At 42.9% G+C, this 13,453-nt stretch overlaps 1 protein-coding gene across 24 annotated transcripts in view; it reads left to right on the forward strand.

The window, feature by feature from the left end:
• Ih (hyperpolarization activated cyclic nucleotide gated potassium channel Ih) overlaps positions 1-13,453 on the forward strand; it is a 543,812-nt gene that overhangs the window by 503,370 nt on the left and 26,989 nt on the right. For 12 of the 24 annotated variants that reach the window (XM_071692376.1, XM_071692377.1, XM_071692378.1 and 9 more), the window contains 2 exons: positions 2,282-2,419; positions 8,299-8,415. In XM_071692376.1, the coding sequence (XP_071548477.1) occupies positions 2,282-2,419; positions 8,299-8,415 (255 nt within the window). Of the gene's footprint in view, positions 1-2,281; positions 2,429-8,298; positions 8,416-13,453 lie in introns of all 24 variants that reach the window. The other 12 variants (XM_071692384.1, XM_071692388.1, XM_071692389.1 and 9 more) reach the window with 2 other exon arrangements.

Raw genomic sequence — 13,453 nt, forward strand, 5'->3', positions numbered from 1 at the left:
ACACACACACACACACACACACACACACACACAGCCTCGCCTTATCTCAGAAGACTTGCTCACAACCGTCATGTCACAGTTCTCATATCTCTCCCGAGACCTCTCCACTGTCAGCTATACACTCATTCAGCTAATTGATAACACCTTCTTATCAGTACAGCTTCGGGAACTTCTCATCTACTGAGGAACATTCTTACAACCACGATTTTAAACCCTCCTCCAACACAAGAACCCCCAGTTCGTGCGTGTGTTTCCCCCCTTTAACCCTGCATGGCGTGTGGTTTGCCTTGCGATTCGAACCGCTTCGAATCGAATGACTTGGTTGGAATAGTTGGTTTCGTGCACTGTTTGGGCATGAGATGACCGCCTCTGTGTGCCGGAAAAGACTGACTTATAGTTTACTTAAGGCTTGTGGTAGTAGAGAGCCTCTTTGCATGAATTTAACCCCCCCTGGTGTTCTGTGTGGGTTTCTGAACAGCAAGAGATCCCACGGATTCGAAGCTGGTTTCTCACGAGCCACGATCACGTTCCAGTGAATAAGTTCTCTCTGCATGACCACCACTAATCACTACCTCATTAAACATCAATTAACTCTGCTAATACGTCACCCTCTTTTATTTTATTTTGGATATTATGTCATTATATTACGTCATCATTTTATTTATTTCATATCGACTTCATCATGTCATGATTTGATTTATTGTCATTCCCATTATCTTTGTTTATTTTCGATGTCATTATGAATTCGACCACCACAAGCACTAACTACTACTAGTATTGCCACACTACAAGAACTACGTCGTACTAAAACTACGGCTACAAGAATGTAGGCAGTACTAATTCAACTGTTGTATTGAATTCATCCGTCCTTGTACTTCATCTTTATTGAGAAGACAGTCTGCGCCTTGGATAATAGTACTGTTTAAATTCAACACACACACACACACACACACACACACACACACACGCACACACACACACACAAACACACACACACACACACACACACACACACACACACACACACACACACACACACACACACACAGCCCGGAACGCGACGGATCATTTTCTAAAGCGCATTGAAATCTCTCTCTCTCCCTCCCTGATACTCTCTCGGTTATCCCTGGCTAAACATTCCTCATGTGTGGATTCCTCCCCACATCCCCTTGACATTAGCATGCCGAGGGAGGTTTTAGAATTGACCAGATGAACACTGGAGATGTCCCTATGGCCATGATGAAGCCACAGAGAGAGGGAGAGAGAGAGAGAGTCAAGTAGCCACAGACAGCATCAGGCCATGTGAAAAATGTCACACAGGATCTGGCACATCATGAGGCCGCTTGAGGCCACACTCTGGCCACACACACTGGCCACCACCCTCAGGTAAGGCAGCTTCTACGTCCGCACGTAGTCATGAACCTACTACACTGACGTAGTGTGTGTGTGTGTGTGTGTGTGTGTGTGTGTGTGTGCGCGTGTGCGTGTGTGTTCGTCTGCCGTGCCTCTCTCTCACCTGTCCATCAAGCAACAAAAGTCCGATGAAGGCGAAGATCACCCGGCTGAAATGGTAAGTTCCCTGCCCCACAGGAGCTCACGAGGAAGAGGAGGGAGAAAAAAGAAAGAAAAGAAGAAGATATTATATGTAAGCATTTTATGACAAATGGACGAGGCTTGTGAGGATGATGGTGGTGTTGTGGGCCGTGCGTGAGGCGCGAAGGGGCTCTGACGACGACTCCTGCTGCCGAACCAGATCGAACTAAGGTTCCCGGGAGTGTGTGCATGGCTAGCACCCGCTCAGCCAGCCTCCTCGCCCATACGACGACTCCTGCCGAACCAGATCGAACTAAGGTTCCCGGGAGTGTGTGCATGGCTAGCACCCGCTCAGCCAGCCTCCTCAACCCATGGCGTCTCGTTTTGTTGATATCCATTGCCATTGATCAGGAAACCCCCCTCCGATTTCTCAGGCTACCTTCTAACCTCAATCATGATGACATATTGTAGACATGACTCTTTTTGATGAGTTCTTTGATCCTTGTCATTACTGATGTGATTTATACTCTTGTGCAATCCTGAAATAGCTGATGATAGGTTCACATAACGGATAAGTCACTGTATAAAGTCACTTTGAATGTTAATAATCATCACCACATCTCCCATTTTTTTGATAATTGGGATCACATGATTGTATGATATGAACTTTTACCCTCCGCACCACGTCCCCTGGTTTTTTTTTCTAATCTCGCCTCGTATGTCTCTTTCTCTGTCTCCTCCCCCGCAGGACTTCAACGAGAGTTTCCAGATCCTGCAGGCTGGCCGGGCTTTGCGGATTCTGCGCCTCGCCAAGCTCCTCTCCCTGGTTCGCCTCCTCCGCCTTTCCCGCCTCGTGCGTTACGTGTCGCAGTGGGAGGAGGTTTATGTAAGCAGCGTCAGTGTTACCCCTCTCTTTATTCTTTCTCTCATCCTCACACACTCTGACACACACACGTACTCTATTTTTGAGCTTCACAGAGAGATGCTAATATGTATGCTGAAACATAGCCTATATCGCCTTAGAGAACCCACGCCTGTGTACATTATTAGAGCAATCTATACATGACATAATAAGACCCTATATCCATTAATTAAGAGCATGCGCGCTGAGGCCGGCCGATGTATATATATATATATGTATATGTATATATATATATATATATATATATCTAAAATAATGATTAAATGTAAGCCTTGTTGCGCCCGAAAAGAAAAAATATATGTATAAAAACATAAAAGATTTTATAAAAAAAACAAAAAAAACATCGTGTTTAGTTGCAGATCTTGCGCATTACCAAAGTTGTGTCCATGCTGCAAGTTTAAAACCCACAACCCCACCCACCCACCCACAACCCCCGCCCACTCACCCACAACCCCACCAAACCCATACCACCACCACACTGGCCACACTCATCACCAGACCCCCACAACCTACCTCACCCACCTCCCCTCCACCACCACCACAATGCACAAGTCGTCTCACGAAGCGACTGAAACCCATGGCAAGACATAGAATTCCTAAGGCACGAAGGCTACTTGACCCTCACCAAACCCTCATAGAAGACTTATATAGATCCTTGTAGTTTATTAGCCAAGTATAAACTATGATATTAGATGTATATATATATATATATATATATATATATATATATATATATATGTATATATATATATATGTATATATATATATATATATATATATATATATATATATATATATATATATATATATATATATATATAATGCAGTAGATTTTGGACCCTCACTTACTTTCTTTAACAATATATTGTCTCCTCTCTTTTTTTTTTTGTCAATGACTTTTTTTTTACGTAGATTACAAGAACAATTTATTTGTTAAGAGTTCTTGGATGGACTTAATGCTGACGTAATGTCGTCAACTTATCTTTTTATCATTTTTTTTTTTTTTTTTTTTGATCCAACGGTGAAGAATAAACTCAGATTGTTCCTTCCATTTTCTTTTTAAATGATTGTTCTAAACTACTGGAAATGACTGTCTTCTAGGATTAAAAAAAAAAGAAAAGAAGCAATTCTCAGTATCGTACACTTAAGCATGTCCCTCAGTAGCAGTTGTCTGATTTTAAACCTTTGATTCTAAAAGGTACTCGATTTACATGCAGTCCATCTTAGCTCTTTAAGCAATGGGGAGTATAATATTCTGTGAACCTAAGGAGATGAAAAAAAAGAAAAAAAATCCAGTCTTGTATAACGAAATGTAATTGTATAGACAGTGAGTTTCATTTAAGGAATTGTATGTTTATCACCTGTTACAGAACCATGAGTGTGGAGGATAAGGTAATCAATGTAATTATCACTTTAAGTCATCCACACGTACCATCAGGAACGGCCCAGATGCGTGACTCGTATATCTTCCAGGACCATCTGATCCTCATGGAAGCGACATAGTCGTAAAGAATAAGATTAATGTAGATAGACTTATGGAGATGCGAATAGATTAATCACACGTTTGATGTGTTAGTTCCTCCGGTAACTCAGCACTGTCCTTCCATACTTCCATGGGCGTGGGCTGGAAATTCCAGGCCTTAAAGAGGTCTTTGTGCCGAACTGGAACGTGAAAACTGCAGGCGTAGTTGGATTAGCATCTTCGCTCCTCACCTCCTTGAATTCTTAACACGTCCTTCTCTGTCCTGGAGACAATAATGTAGTTCCCTAATTACGATGCGTGGTAATGGTGTCATTAGCGTAACCCAGGCTATAATAAAAGACCTCTTTTTCTTCTTATATTGAGGGGTTAAGATCTGTATATAATAAGTGTTCCGAAAATCAGCCATGGAAGGCCTTGATCCTCTCCTCAAACACTACTAGATCATACATATACAGGTGAACGTAGATCAGATGGTGTTTGGTCGATTCTCCCCTCATCGCTACAGCAGGATCCTAATGCTTAGTGGTCCTCCATAACCAGATAAGGTATCAAATAGTATTCTTAGTCTCCATCAGATCCTTGTGTCCAATTTCTGATACAAAAAAAAAACATTAGAATATAAAGTTATAGTTGAAGTTCTTGCATTGGACCGTAATTTCATTGAAGTTCCTGCATTCAACCATGATTATGTTACGAGAAATATCTCTCTCTCTCACGGACAGTTGAAAAGAAAGAATAAATAAATCTGTGCAATTCTCTTCTGTTTCTTGAGGCAAGACCTTTGTGCCTGGTTCTCGTTGCCTTGTCTCTTATAATTTCCCCCCCTCCCTCGATGCGGTTGACCCATGAACATTATTAAGACGGCTTTTTAAATCTTAATAAAAAAGAATTGATAAAAAAGTCCCTTTTTAGATACTGATAGATCTATCTACTCCTGCCCTATGTTGCTACACTAGATAAGCCTGTTGATTGTGATCCCTGCCCATCGAAATACACTGGAGTATATACCTTCAAGCATTGAACACTCTGTACACAACACAGTAATGAACACCTGAGTGACTGACACCTCTCAGTCCAGCCACGTTCACCGCTTCTCCTCCTCCTCCTCCTCCTCCTCCTTCAACTTTTCCTCCCACTCCTGGCTTTAGCTGTTGCCTCTCACTGTCTCTTGTTTCTGCCTCCCATCCAAGTGCCTTCCCCCTCCTTTTCACCATGGCGGTCTTGTGTGTGTGTGTGTGTCTCTCTCTCTCACTCACTCTCTCTCTCTCTCTCTTCCCCCAACGATACGCACGCCATGCAGACGCCCTTTTTAACCACAGATACATGCCCACACCCACACCCACACACACACCTTCCACATGTATCCTGCAGACGACACTTCTCCTCCTTCCTCCGTATACAATCAGTAGGTTTCCTCACCCTTCCTCTGTTTAGACAACACCTTCCTCTTCTTGACTCACCACCTGTTTCTTTACCAGCTTCTCAGTTTGTTTGTAGATCCTCTGATATATCTGGTCATACTGGATTCCGAGTCGAACAGGCGCTCTGCTATTAAAAAAAAAAAAAAGAGAAACAAACCACCCCCCCTGCCGGAGGCACATGAAGGGCAGGCGTCTGCTAGAAGGAGTCTACTATGAACTACAATGTACTTGTATCTTGTAGACCATTTTTTTGTAACGTATGTGATTCTTGTTCCACATGAGCTTCCCTCTCAAAGGTATGGATCCTTTTTCTCTCAAAGATATGAAGACCGCTGGCTGTAACGTCTTTAGCTTACTTTTTTGCGACATTTTTCTCGCTACTGTCTCTCTCTCCTCTTTACTGTTCGAGGCCTGAGGGAGACGCCCGATTGCACACCTCACACTGCTGGCTTATTGCTTTCATCCGTTATGATCTTGATCGCGTGTTCTTCAACGCTTATGTGAAACAGGACTCATATGTGCTCCTTTCTTTTCCTTAACTGTCACTGGTTTGCCTTACAATGTATCGGATCTCTTGTATAGTTTTACTACCCCCTTTTACAAAATTTTCATTTAGAAGTTCACTCAAAATCTTATTATTATTATTATTATTATTATTTTGGTATTACTATTATAGAAGTGGTGGGATATTGGCAACGCATCTGCTGCATAGCGCTTCAGCCATTTCTTTACTTAACGAGGTTGTTTGCCGTGAGCCGAGGTCACGAGGGTGGGTCAAGGCTGATTAAGTGTGATTTTGGACCACCCCACTATGAGTTAGTTAACTGGCACTCCCTCTGCCCTGTCCGTAACGGAAGGGCTAGCTCACCCAACATCAAAATCCTAAGGCGGACTTTGACGAGGCCCAAATTTGTTATCAGATCTCCTTGAGTTAAACCAGAAATTAAGAAAATTTAGATTTTTTTCTCTTAAAAATCTTGAAGACAGAACGAACGCCTCGTCGTAGCACTAATGCTGTAACGTTTCACGAGGTTCCAGTGCTTCTTCTGGTGTACTAAGTGATGGGGCATTTGCCCCAGTGGAGGCCCCCACTGCTTGCTCCCACACTTGAAGAAAAGCTCTACACATTTGCCCCCCTATGGACAATTGCAGTATGGGGCTCAAGTCTGGACATGATTTATAGGCTCAAGTCTGGACATAATATATAGGCTCAAGTCTGGACGCAATGGATAGGCCCAATTCACCTTTTTTTATTTTTTTTTTTTTTGCTTCACTGGTAATGACGGTTCCTCAAACCTCCAGATGGCCATAGTTTCCTAAAGTTCTTTTCTCTGCTGCTGGCAGAACCTCGGTAAAGTACACCTACGAGTGCCAAAAGGGAGGGGGAGCTACAAGTGAAACTTAAAAGTGGCACAGTTTGATCGGTCGCTTGCAAAATATGGCTTCCAGTTGAGGCAGAAGAATATCACTGTACATATATGATCTGCATGTTAAAGTCTTTTTTTGCCTCAGTGTACGTTAAGACGTCAAATTACTGTCATTAAATCCAACACTGTGCATATTTCAGACATGTATCACCAGAGAGCATGTTTTTTTTTTTCACTCTAGAGAAAAGCTCAGAGAAATTGTTCCAGCGAAATCACGCTTGATACGAAAACACGAAAGTACCTTACCACTTGAAATCCCCCCACCCACCTTTATGCAACGAACGGTAAGTTTATAACGGTTGTAAGTAATCCGTTACTATTGCAGTGGTAACTGCTCCCAAGTGTAGGCGCTGTAAGTATGTCATTGTAAGATGTCTTAAACCAGTGATAATGCAACACCACCACCATCATTATTATGGCAACGCTTGGAACGTTTTGCTTGCTATTTTAACTCGCCACTTTGCATGATCTTCATTATCATACTAACTTCGAACCAATCCTGCGATCTCTGCTCGTCAGGAAAGAAGCATTTTGAAAAGTGTGATGGCATTCTGGGCAACCAAGGAAGCTTCAGTCTTGGTGTTCTGATAAATGTGACGTTAATCGAAGGCCAAGAACTTCACATGTGCTAGGAAACACATCTTCATATAGGCTTCAGTTTGGCTTAAAGTTAAGCCTCCATGTCATGAGTTTGGCCTCAACAAAGTCAGCCTCGGGCATCTGTGATGTAGTCAGGAAGATTTTCCCCCGCATTTCAGGGTAATGATACGAGACTTGTTTACATAATCCCTTTTTTTTTTCTCTCTCTCGTGTCATGTGACCTTCTTTGTCCGTGGCCTTGCTTTATGAGAGGGTACTTCAGGGAGGGAGGGAAGGAAGAGGTGAGCGAGGGAGGTGTGTGAGGGAGGTATGTGTGTGTGTGTGGATAACTGGGTGTCGCAACCATAAGACGCCAGTGGAAGTGCTTGAGTGAATCGTGATGCCGGGCCAGCCAACACCGACGCCATTGAGAACAGCGTCGTAGGAGTGCTTGCTTGGCGACTCGAGGTGTCCATATAGTACTGGGGTCGGCCACGGTGCTCGCCTCTTTGCCGGCTCCTCCTCCGCTTCTGAGTCATCATCTTCACCCCAACCCGCATAGACTGGGTTCGAAGCCAAGGCCCTATGCAGCGTTCCGTAGACGACATCCCCCCCCTCCTCTCCGCCTTGTGGCTCCTTTCTGTCTGGTTCAGGGCCTGTTGCATCTGGGCCCCGAGTCCATTATTGTGTACGTGGTCAGTCATAATGTGTATGTTTATATGATACCCCGTAGCTGAGTAAGGAACAGTGTGAGGCAAGCCTGTAACTGTTGTGACTTAAAACCGAGACTTGGGGCCAACCATTCATCCAAAAGCGACCCCCAAGCGGTTCGTTCTGACTCTGCCTCTCCCTTTTTTTCTCCCCCTCCCCCCCCCTAACCCCCACCAACCTGGCCCTTATCTCTTTGCCTTTTACTCTTTTCTTCGGTTCTAGATCCTTAAGAACCACCGCAAAATGCACAGTGAGAGACGGAGTCCGGCTGGTGGCTCAGATGCCCTGAACAGACGTAAAAGGAAGCCGTACAATGTTTACAATATTCCATTTTTTAAGGTAAATTAATCCCTCTTACCTTAGGATGTGCAGTACCGACCTTACTCCCTTTTGCCTGTCCATCGTCCCGTATACTCTCTTTTTTCCCCCCCCTCTCCCCACCCTCCCCCCAAAAAAAAAAAAGACGTCTGCCTGTCTGTCTGTCTGTCTGTCTGTAGGTGTTTGTTCCACGTGTATGTGTTCGCTTTAGCCTATCTCCATCGCCTTCCTCTGCATGTTCTTGCACCCCGCTTTTGCCCGATACTATGGCCTTTTTAACAAACGCTCATTTTTAAACTAAACTGTTTATTATCATTTTTTTTTCTCCCTCCCCAACGACAGATATATATATATATATATATATTTTTTTTTTCTCCCTTCCTCCCCTGATGATCATATATCGTAGTAATCTTATTGCCAGGTTACGATAGCCATATTCATTTTTTTTGCCAACTTATTTTTTTTTCTTTTCATTTTTTTTTTTTTTTTTTGCTTGATTTCAAAAAAAAAAAAAAAGGTTAGAATTAAAAGAAAAAAAAGTATGACGAGACAGGGGGCGATAGCGTCTTCCCCCGCTGCATGGCTCCTCTAATTTGATGGTTTATCCTTTAGTAGTCTGACAAGTGGACCACTCGAGAAGAACTCTTGCCACATTCTAGTTCGGGTTTATTTTTCCGTCATGTTCAGTGGCCCCTGAGCAAGCACAGTGGAGGGCATTACACATTAAGCCACATTACCTCACTCTTGGGTCAGCATATATATATATTTTTTTTTTACATTTGTGTCAGCTACATGTTAACTATTCACTTCCAGGCAATGATTTAAAGTGTTAGATCCATTAAAAAAAAAAAAAAAAGAAATACTCTCAAAAGGGGAGTTTAGAAATCCGCAGTTATGCTCACTTAGTGGGACCTCATCCCCCTGTCTTTGGTCAGCTCCATAGGCGGCCCTCGAGTGAGCGTAGCAATTAATCAATTACTCTCCCTTCAGAGCTCGGTCTGTGTCAGCCTTGACTTGTCGAGAGGAGCTATCCTCCTCAGGCCAGCACTTCACTGATGCAGTAATGGTAACCGTTACTGCACCATCACTATATATATATCTATAATTTTTTTCCCCTGTGAAAAAAAAGAATAAAAATCGTCATTTAAGATCGTCTATGAACGTATTTTTTTTTTTTTTTTGTCTCGGTCCTACGCAGACAAGTTTCATTATCTCGGTGTATCTTTAACAATAATAAGGGGACAACATGACGTCTTCATTGTGTATTCTCATCGTACTAACTCCCCCTCATCTTGGAATCTGGATAAAGATCGCTAAAATCCACTTAAAATACGATGTACTTGGCAGTGTACCATATGCGGATGGTCCGGACAGTTGCCAAGTACCACCATCCGCATACGGGCCATGCAACACGTACCAGTTATAACAGGTACTATAAAATCATTATCTGTAATCACACACACATATATATACTCACACACACATATATATATACACATCCGTTACAGCAATGATAACCCTAGCGGCCGGTAGTATCCATTCCAAAAGCAGAGAAGCGGGAAAGATTCGTTATGGCCCAAGAAATTCGATATATATATATATATATATATATATATATATATATATATATATATATATATATATATATATATATATATATATATCCCCGAAAGAATGGCTAAAAGACACACACACAAGCCGATGGATATATATATATATATATATATATATATATATATATATATATATATATATATATATATATATATATATTTTTTTTTTTTTTGACCGACTTTGAGCAGTGACCGGAAAGGTGGGCCGGAGAAAGCTTTCTGGGGAAGGTTATTGAAGAGTTATTATGACTTCTATGCCAAGCCTACTCACATATAGCCATATATATACGCATCGATATAGCCACAACCTAATGCCAGGAAGTATATGATAAACTTGGCCATAATAACTTCCAGCCATCTCGACTCGTCTGATCAAAAATATTTATTTTTTTGTCCCCATTGATTCGTAAATATTAATATTAAAATATTAATATTAATTCGTAAATATAAATATTAATCGGTGCAAATGTTCATCTATGGAATTTATCTACTTATAAACCAGTACTTTTATATGTAACTCGATCCCTTATTTGTCTATTGACACCTCAGTCTTCATCAGTCACGTAGCAGGGAGGATGCGTCTGTAATACTATTATTACCTGCGGATCAAAAACAGACTAAAAGTCTTTGCCATGCCCAGGGGTGGCTATGCAAGCAAATTCATGCACACAAATATAGTGTGCTGGGGAAACAGGGTGTCGGATCCCTCCCCCCAACATGCACAGCTGATGTAAAACCTCAGGCAGGTCGTCCCGTGGAGGATTACATGGACGCACCACGGCCTAGTTGTGATTTTGTATATCAATGACAAAATAGACGAATTGGTGGACAAGGTTTCCAATGACATACATATGCATGTCGAGCCTTGTAGGCAAAGCTTATCAAAGAAACAGAAAAAATAAACTGGCATCAGTTGATGGGATTTTCACCGAACCAAAATTTGATATATATATATATATATATATATATATATATATATATATATATATATATATATATATATATATATATATATATATATAAGGCGTTGGCTGCGACCCGTCTTGTTTTAAGAATGCTGTCTATAGATGCTGTTTATCTTAGCCAAGAGAAACCTTCACACAATGTCTAATGATGCTCTCTCGTTCGCGATGCTGCCTCTCACAGGTTCATGAGTCAAGGCTTATTAACGTTCAGAGGAGCGAACATGATACAAAGCAGTTGTACGTGAACTCCGACGTTGGAGTCTTTTTTTTAAAGTCCTCATTTCTCACCAAATATTGCCACCTGGTGTTGTGTACTCATCAAGCCTGAACCTTGTACGGGGAGGGGGTCAGTTCGTTTGGGTTCCTGGTGCAGAGAAGATTAGCCTGTCTTAGGACACAGCGTGATATGGCCAACCAGCTTGGGGAAACAAGGCATGAGAGGACTGTTCACCTTCAGACAGAACGAGATGAGCTCGTCTCGGACAATGTCGTGAAACGTTGAGTGCAACAGTTATTACCCCCCTTTGGGTCCTAGTAAGCTCGTAACTTAGCCCTTGATGTGAGAGCATTACGAGCCCTCAAAGGCTTCCAGATGTGGATAACAAGACAGCCAGGACTCCACGTGAGGTGGAGTTAACCACTCCAAACCCCCAAGCAAGATGGATTTACCCAGTCCAGAGGCCCGTTAGCAAGATGGACCTGCCTTGACATGATAGAAACACTGTAGTTCTTGGGGTTAGTGCAGCCAGCTATGAACTAAACGGAAACTTGTTCGACTCTCGAACAGGGCAACCGCTTCACAACCACTCCAGATATTCGTCCTCTCCCTAGTAGATTCGGTCAGTGAAGAAGTACCTAAGCGTAAACCGAGATATAGGTGCGTGTACGAACGGGGCCCTTTTTGTCCGTGATCGGTGCCCTTTCGTAAGACAGTTCCTCTAGGTTGTTAGCACGAGAGAGTTTATTTAGAACCCTGGGTGAGATCAGTTGATCTTAGTATCTGTCGTCAGAAGCGTTTGCTGTTTCAGCTTCGTGGATGGAGAGTTAGCTGGTGTGAGTGACTAGCACGAGAGAGCTCCACTGAGGTCCCAGTTAAGAGTTAGGTAGGGAGGACGTCACTCCCTTGAGGTTTGCTGGAAGCTAAGCTTTTGATGCGAGATAGCTGGTACCCTCAGACTGAGAGAGTTAGTTAGTCTGGGCTCCGAGAGTGAGAGATGTGAGCTAGTCTGATCTCCTAGAGAGAGAGAGAGAGAGAGAGAGAGAGAGAGAGAGAGCGCAAATCTGGGCGTCTAATATGAGAGATGTTAGCTAATCTGGGGTTCTTCTTCGTGAGTGTTAGCTAATTTAGGCTTATAGTGTGAGGTTCATTAGCTCGTCTGGGTTCCTAGTAGCCTAGAACCCAAGCTCAATGGATTAAACTTAGGTAAGGTACTTGTGGTAGAAGAATTAGCTAACCTTTGCTTTAGGTTAGGAGCAACCTAGTCTATGGTCCTTTGTTCAAGGATGAGTTAGTGTGAGGGCCCTTATCGTGTGAGAGACTGTGTTGATGGCAGAACCCTTAGTGTAAGAGACTTTGTTGGTGGTCAAAGCCCTTAGTGTGTGAGACGGATGGTATGAGGAGCATATTCCGTGACAAGAAGTACACTACGTAGGCCTTTTTTGACGTAGGAAAATGTGTTCATCTCTGAATCCGTGCCCCCTGGCGGGTTGGAATGAACTAATCAGGACGCACCGCCTTGAGGGACTTCACTCACGAAGGACCTCCCTTTCGCCATGAGCTTGTGAGCTACTCTGGTCCCCAGTGGGAGAGAGTTAGAGAAACTAGGCCTCCGGCGCCGGGAATATAATTAAGCCTGGGACCTGGCAGGTGGGAGATTATGCTGTATAACTCTCCAGAGAGAAGGAGTTACCCAGACGTCTACCTATAGGAGTGATGGGCGTGGCTTTAGGTATACCACTCGACCCTACGATGGCTTACCAGATACTCGCTGTGCGTGATTATCTTTTAATATATCGACTCCGACGTTTCATTAAGATCAAACTTGCTGAATCTGTGATCATCGTAATACACCGTAACTCGGAGCTGCTGAATCTATGATCATCGTAAAACATCGTAACTCGAAGCTGCTGAATCTGTGATCATCGTAACTCGAAGCTGCTGAATCTATGATCATCTTAATACATCGTAACTCTAAGCTGCTGAATCTATGATCATCGTAATACATCGTAACTCGGAGCTGGCATACAAACATCATGTAGTATGGAAACCAAAGCGTAATATAGACGATTTGATTCCCTTTTGTCTGACGACAGTAACGCGAGGGCGGTATAGATGGCGCACTGGAGCCAGAGAGAGAGTTGGCTATGGCGTACCGTCTTCTCCAGCAGGTACAAGAACTCGATCACAAGAGCGAGTTTATCGCTTTCCAGACTTAATTTCCTTCCTTAACTGCGGTAATGAACTGTGCAGGTCATAGCCAC

Source organism: Panulirus ornatus, chromosome 53 (assembly GCF_036320965.1).
Source record: "Panulirus ornatus isolate Po-2019 chromosome 53, ASM3632096v1, whole genome shotgun sequence".
Lineage (NCBI taxonomy): Eukaryota > Metazoa > Arthropoda > Malacostraca > Decapoda > Palinuridae > Panulirus > Panulirus ornatus.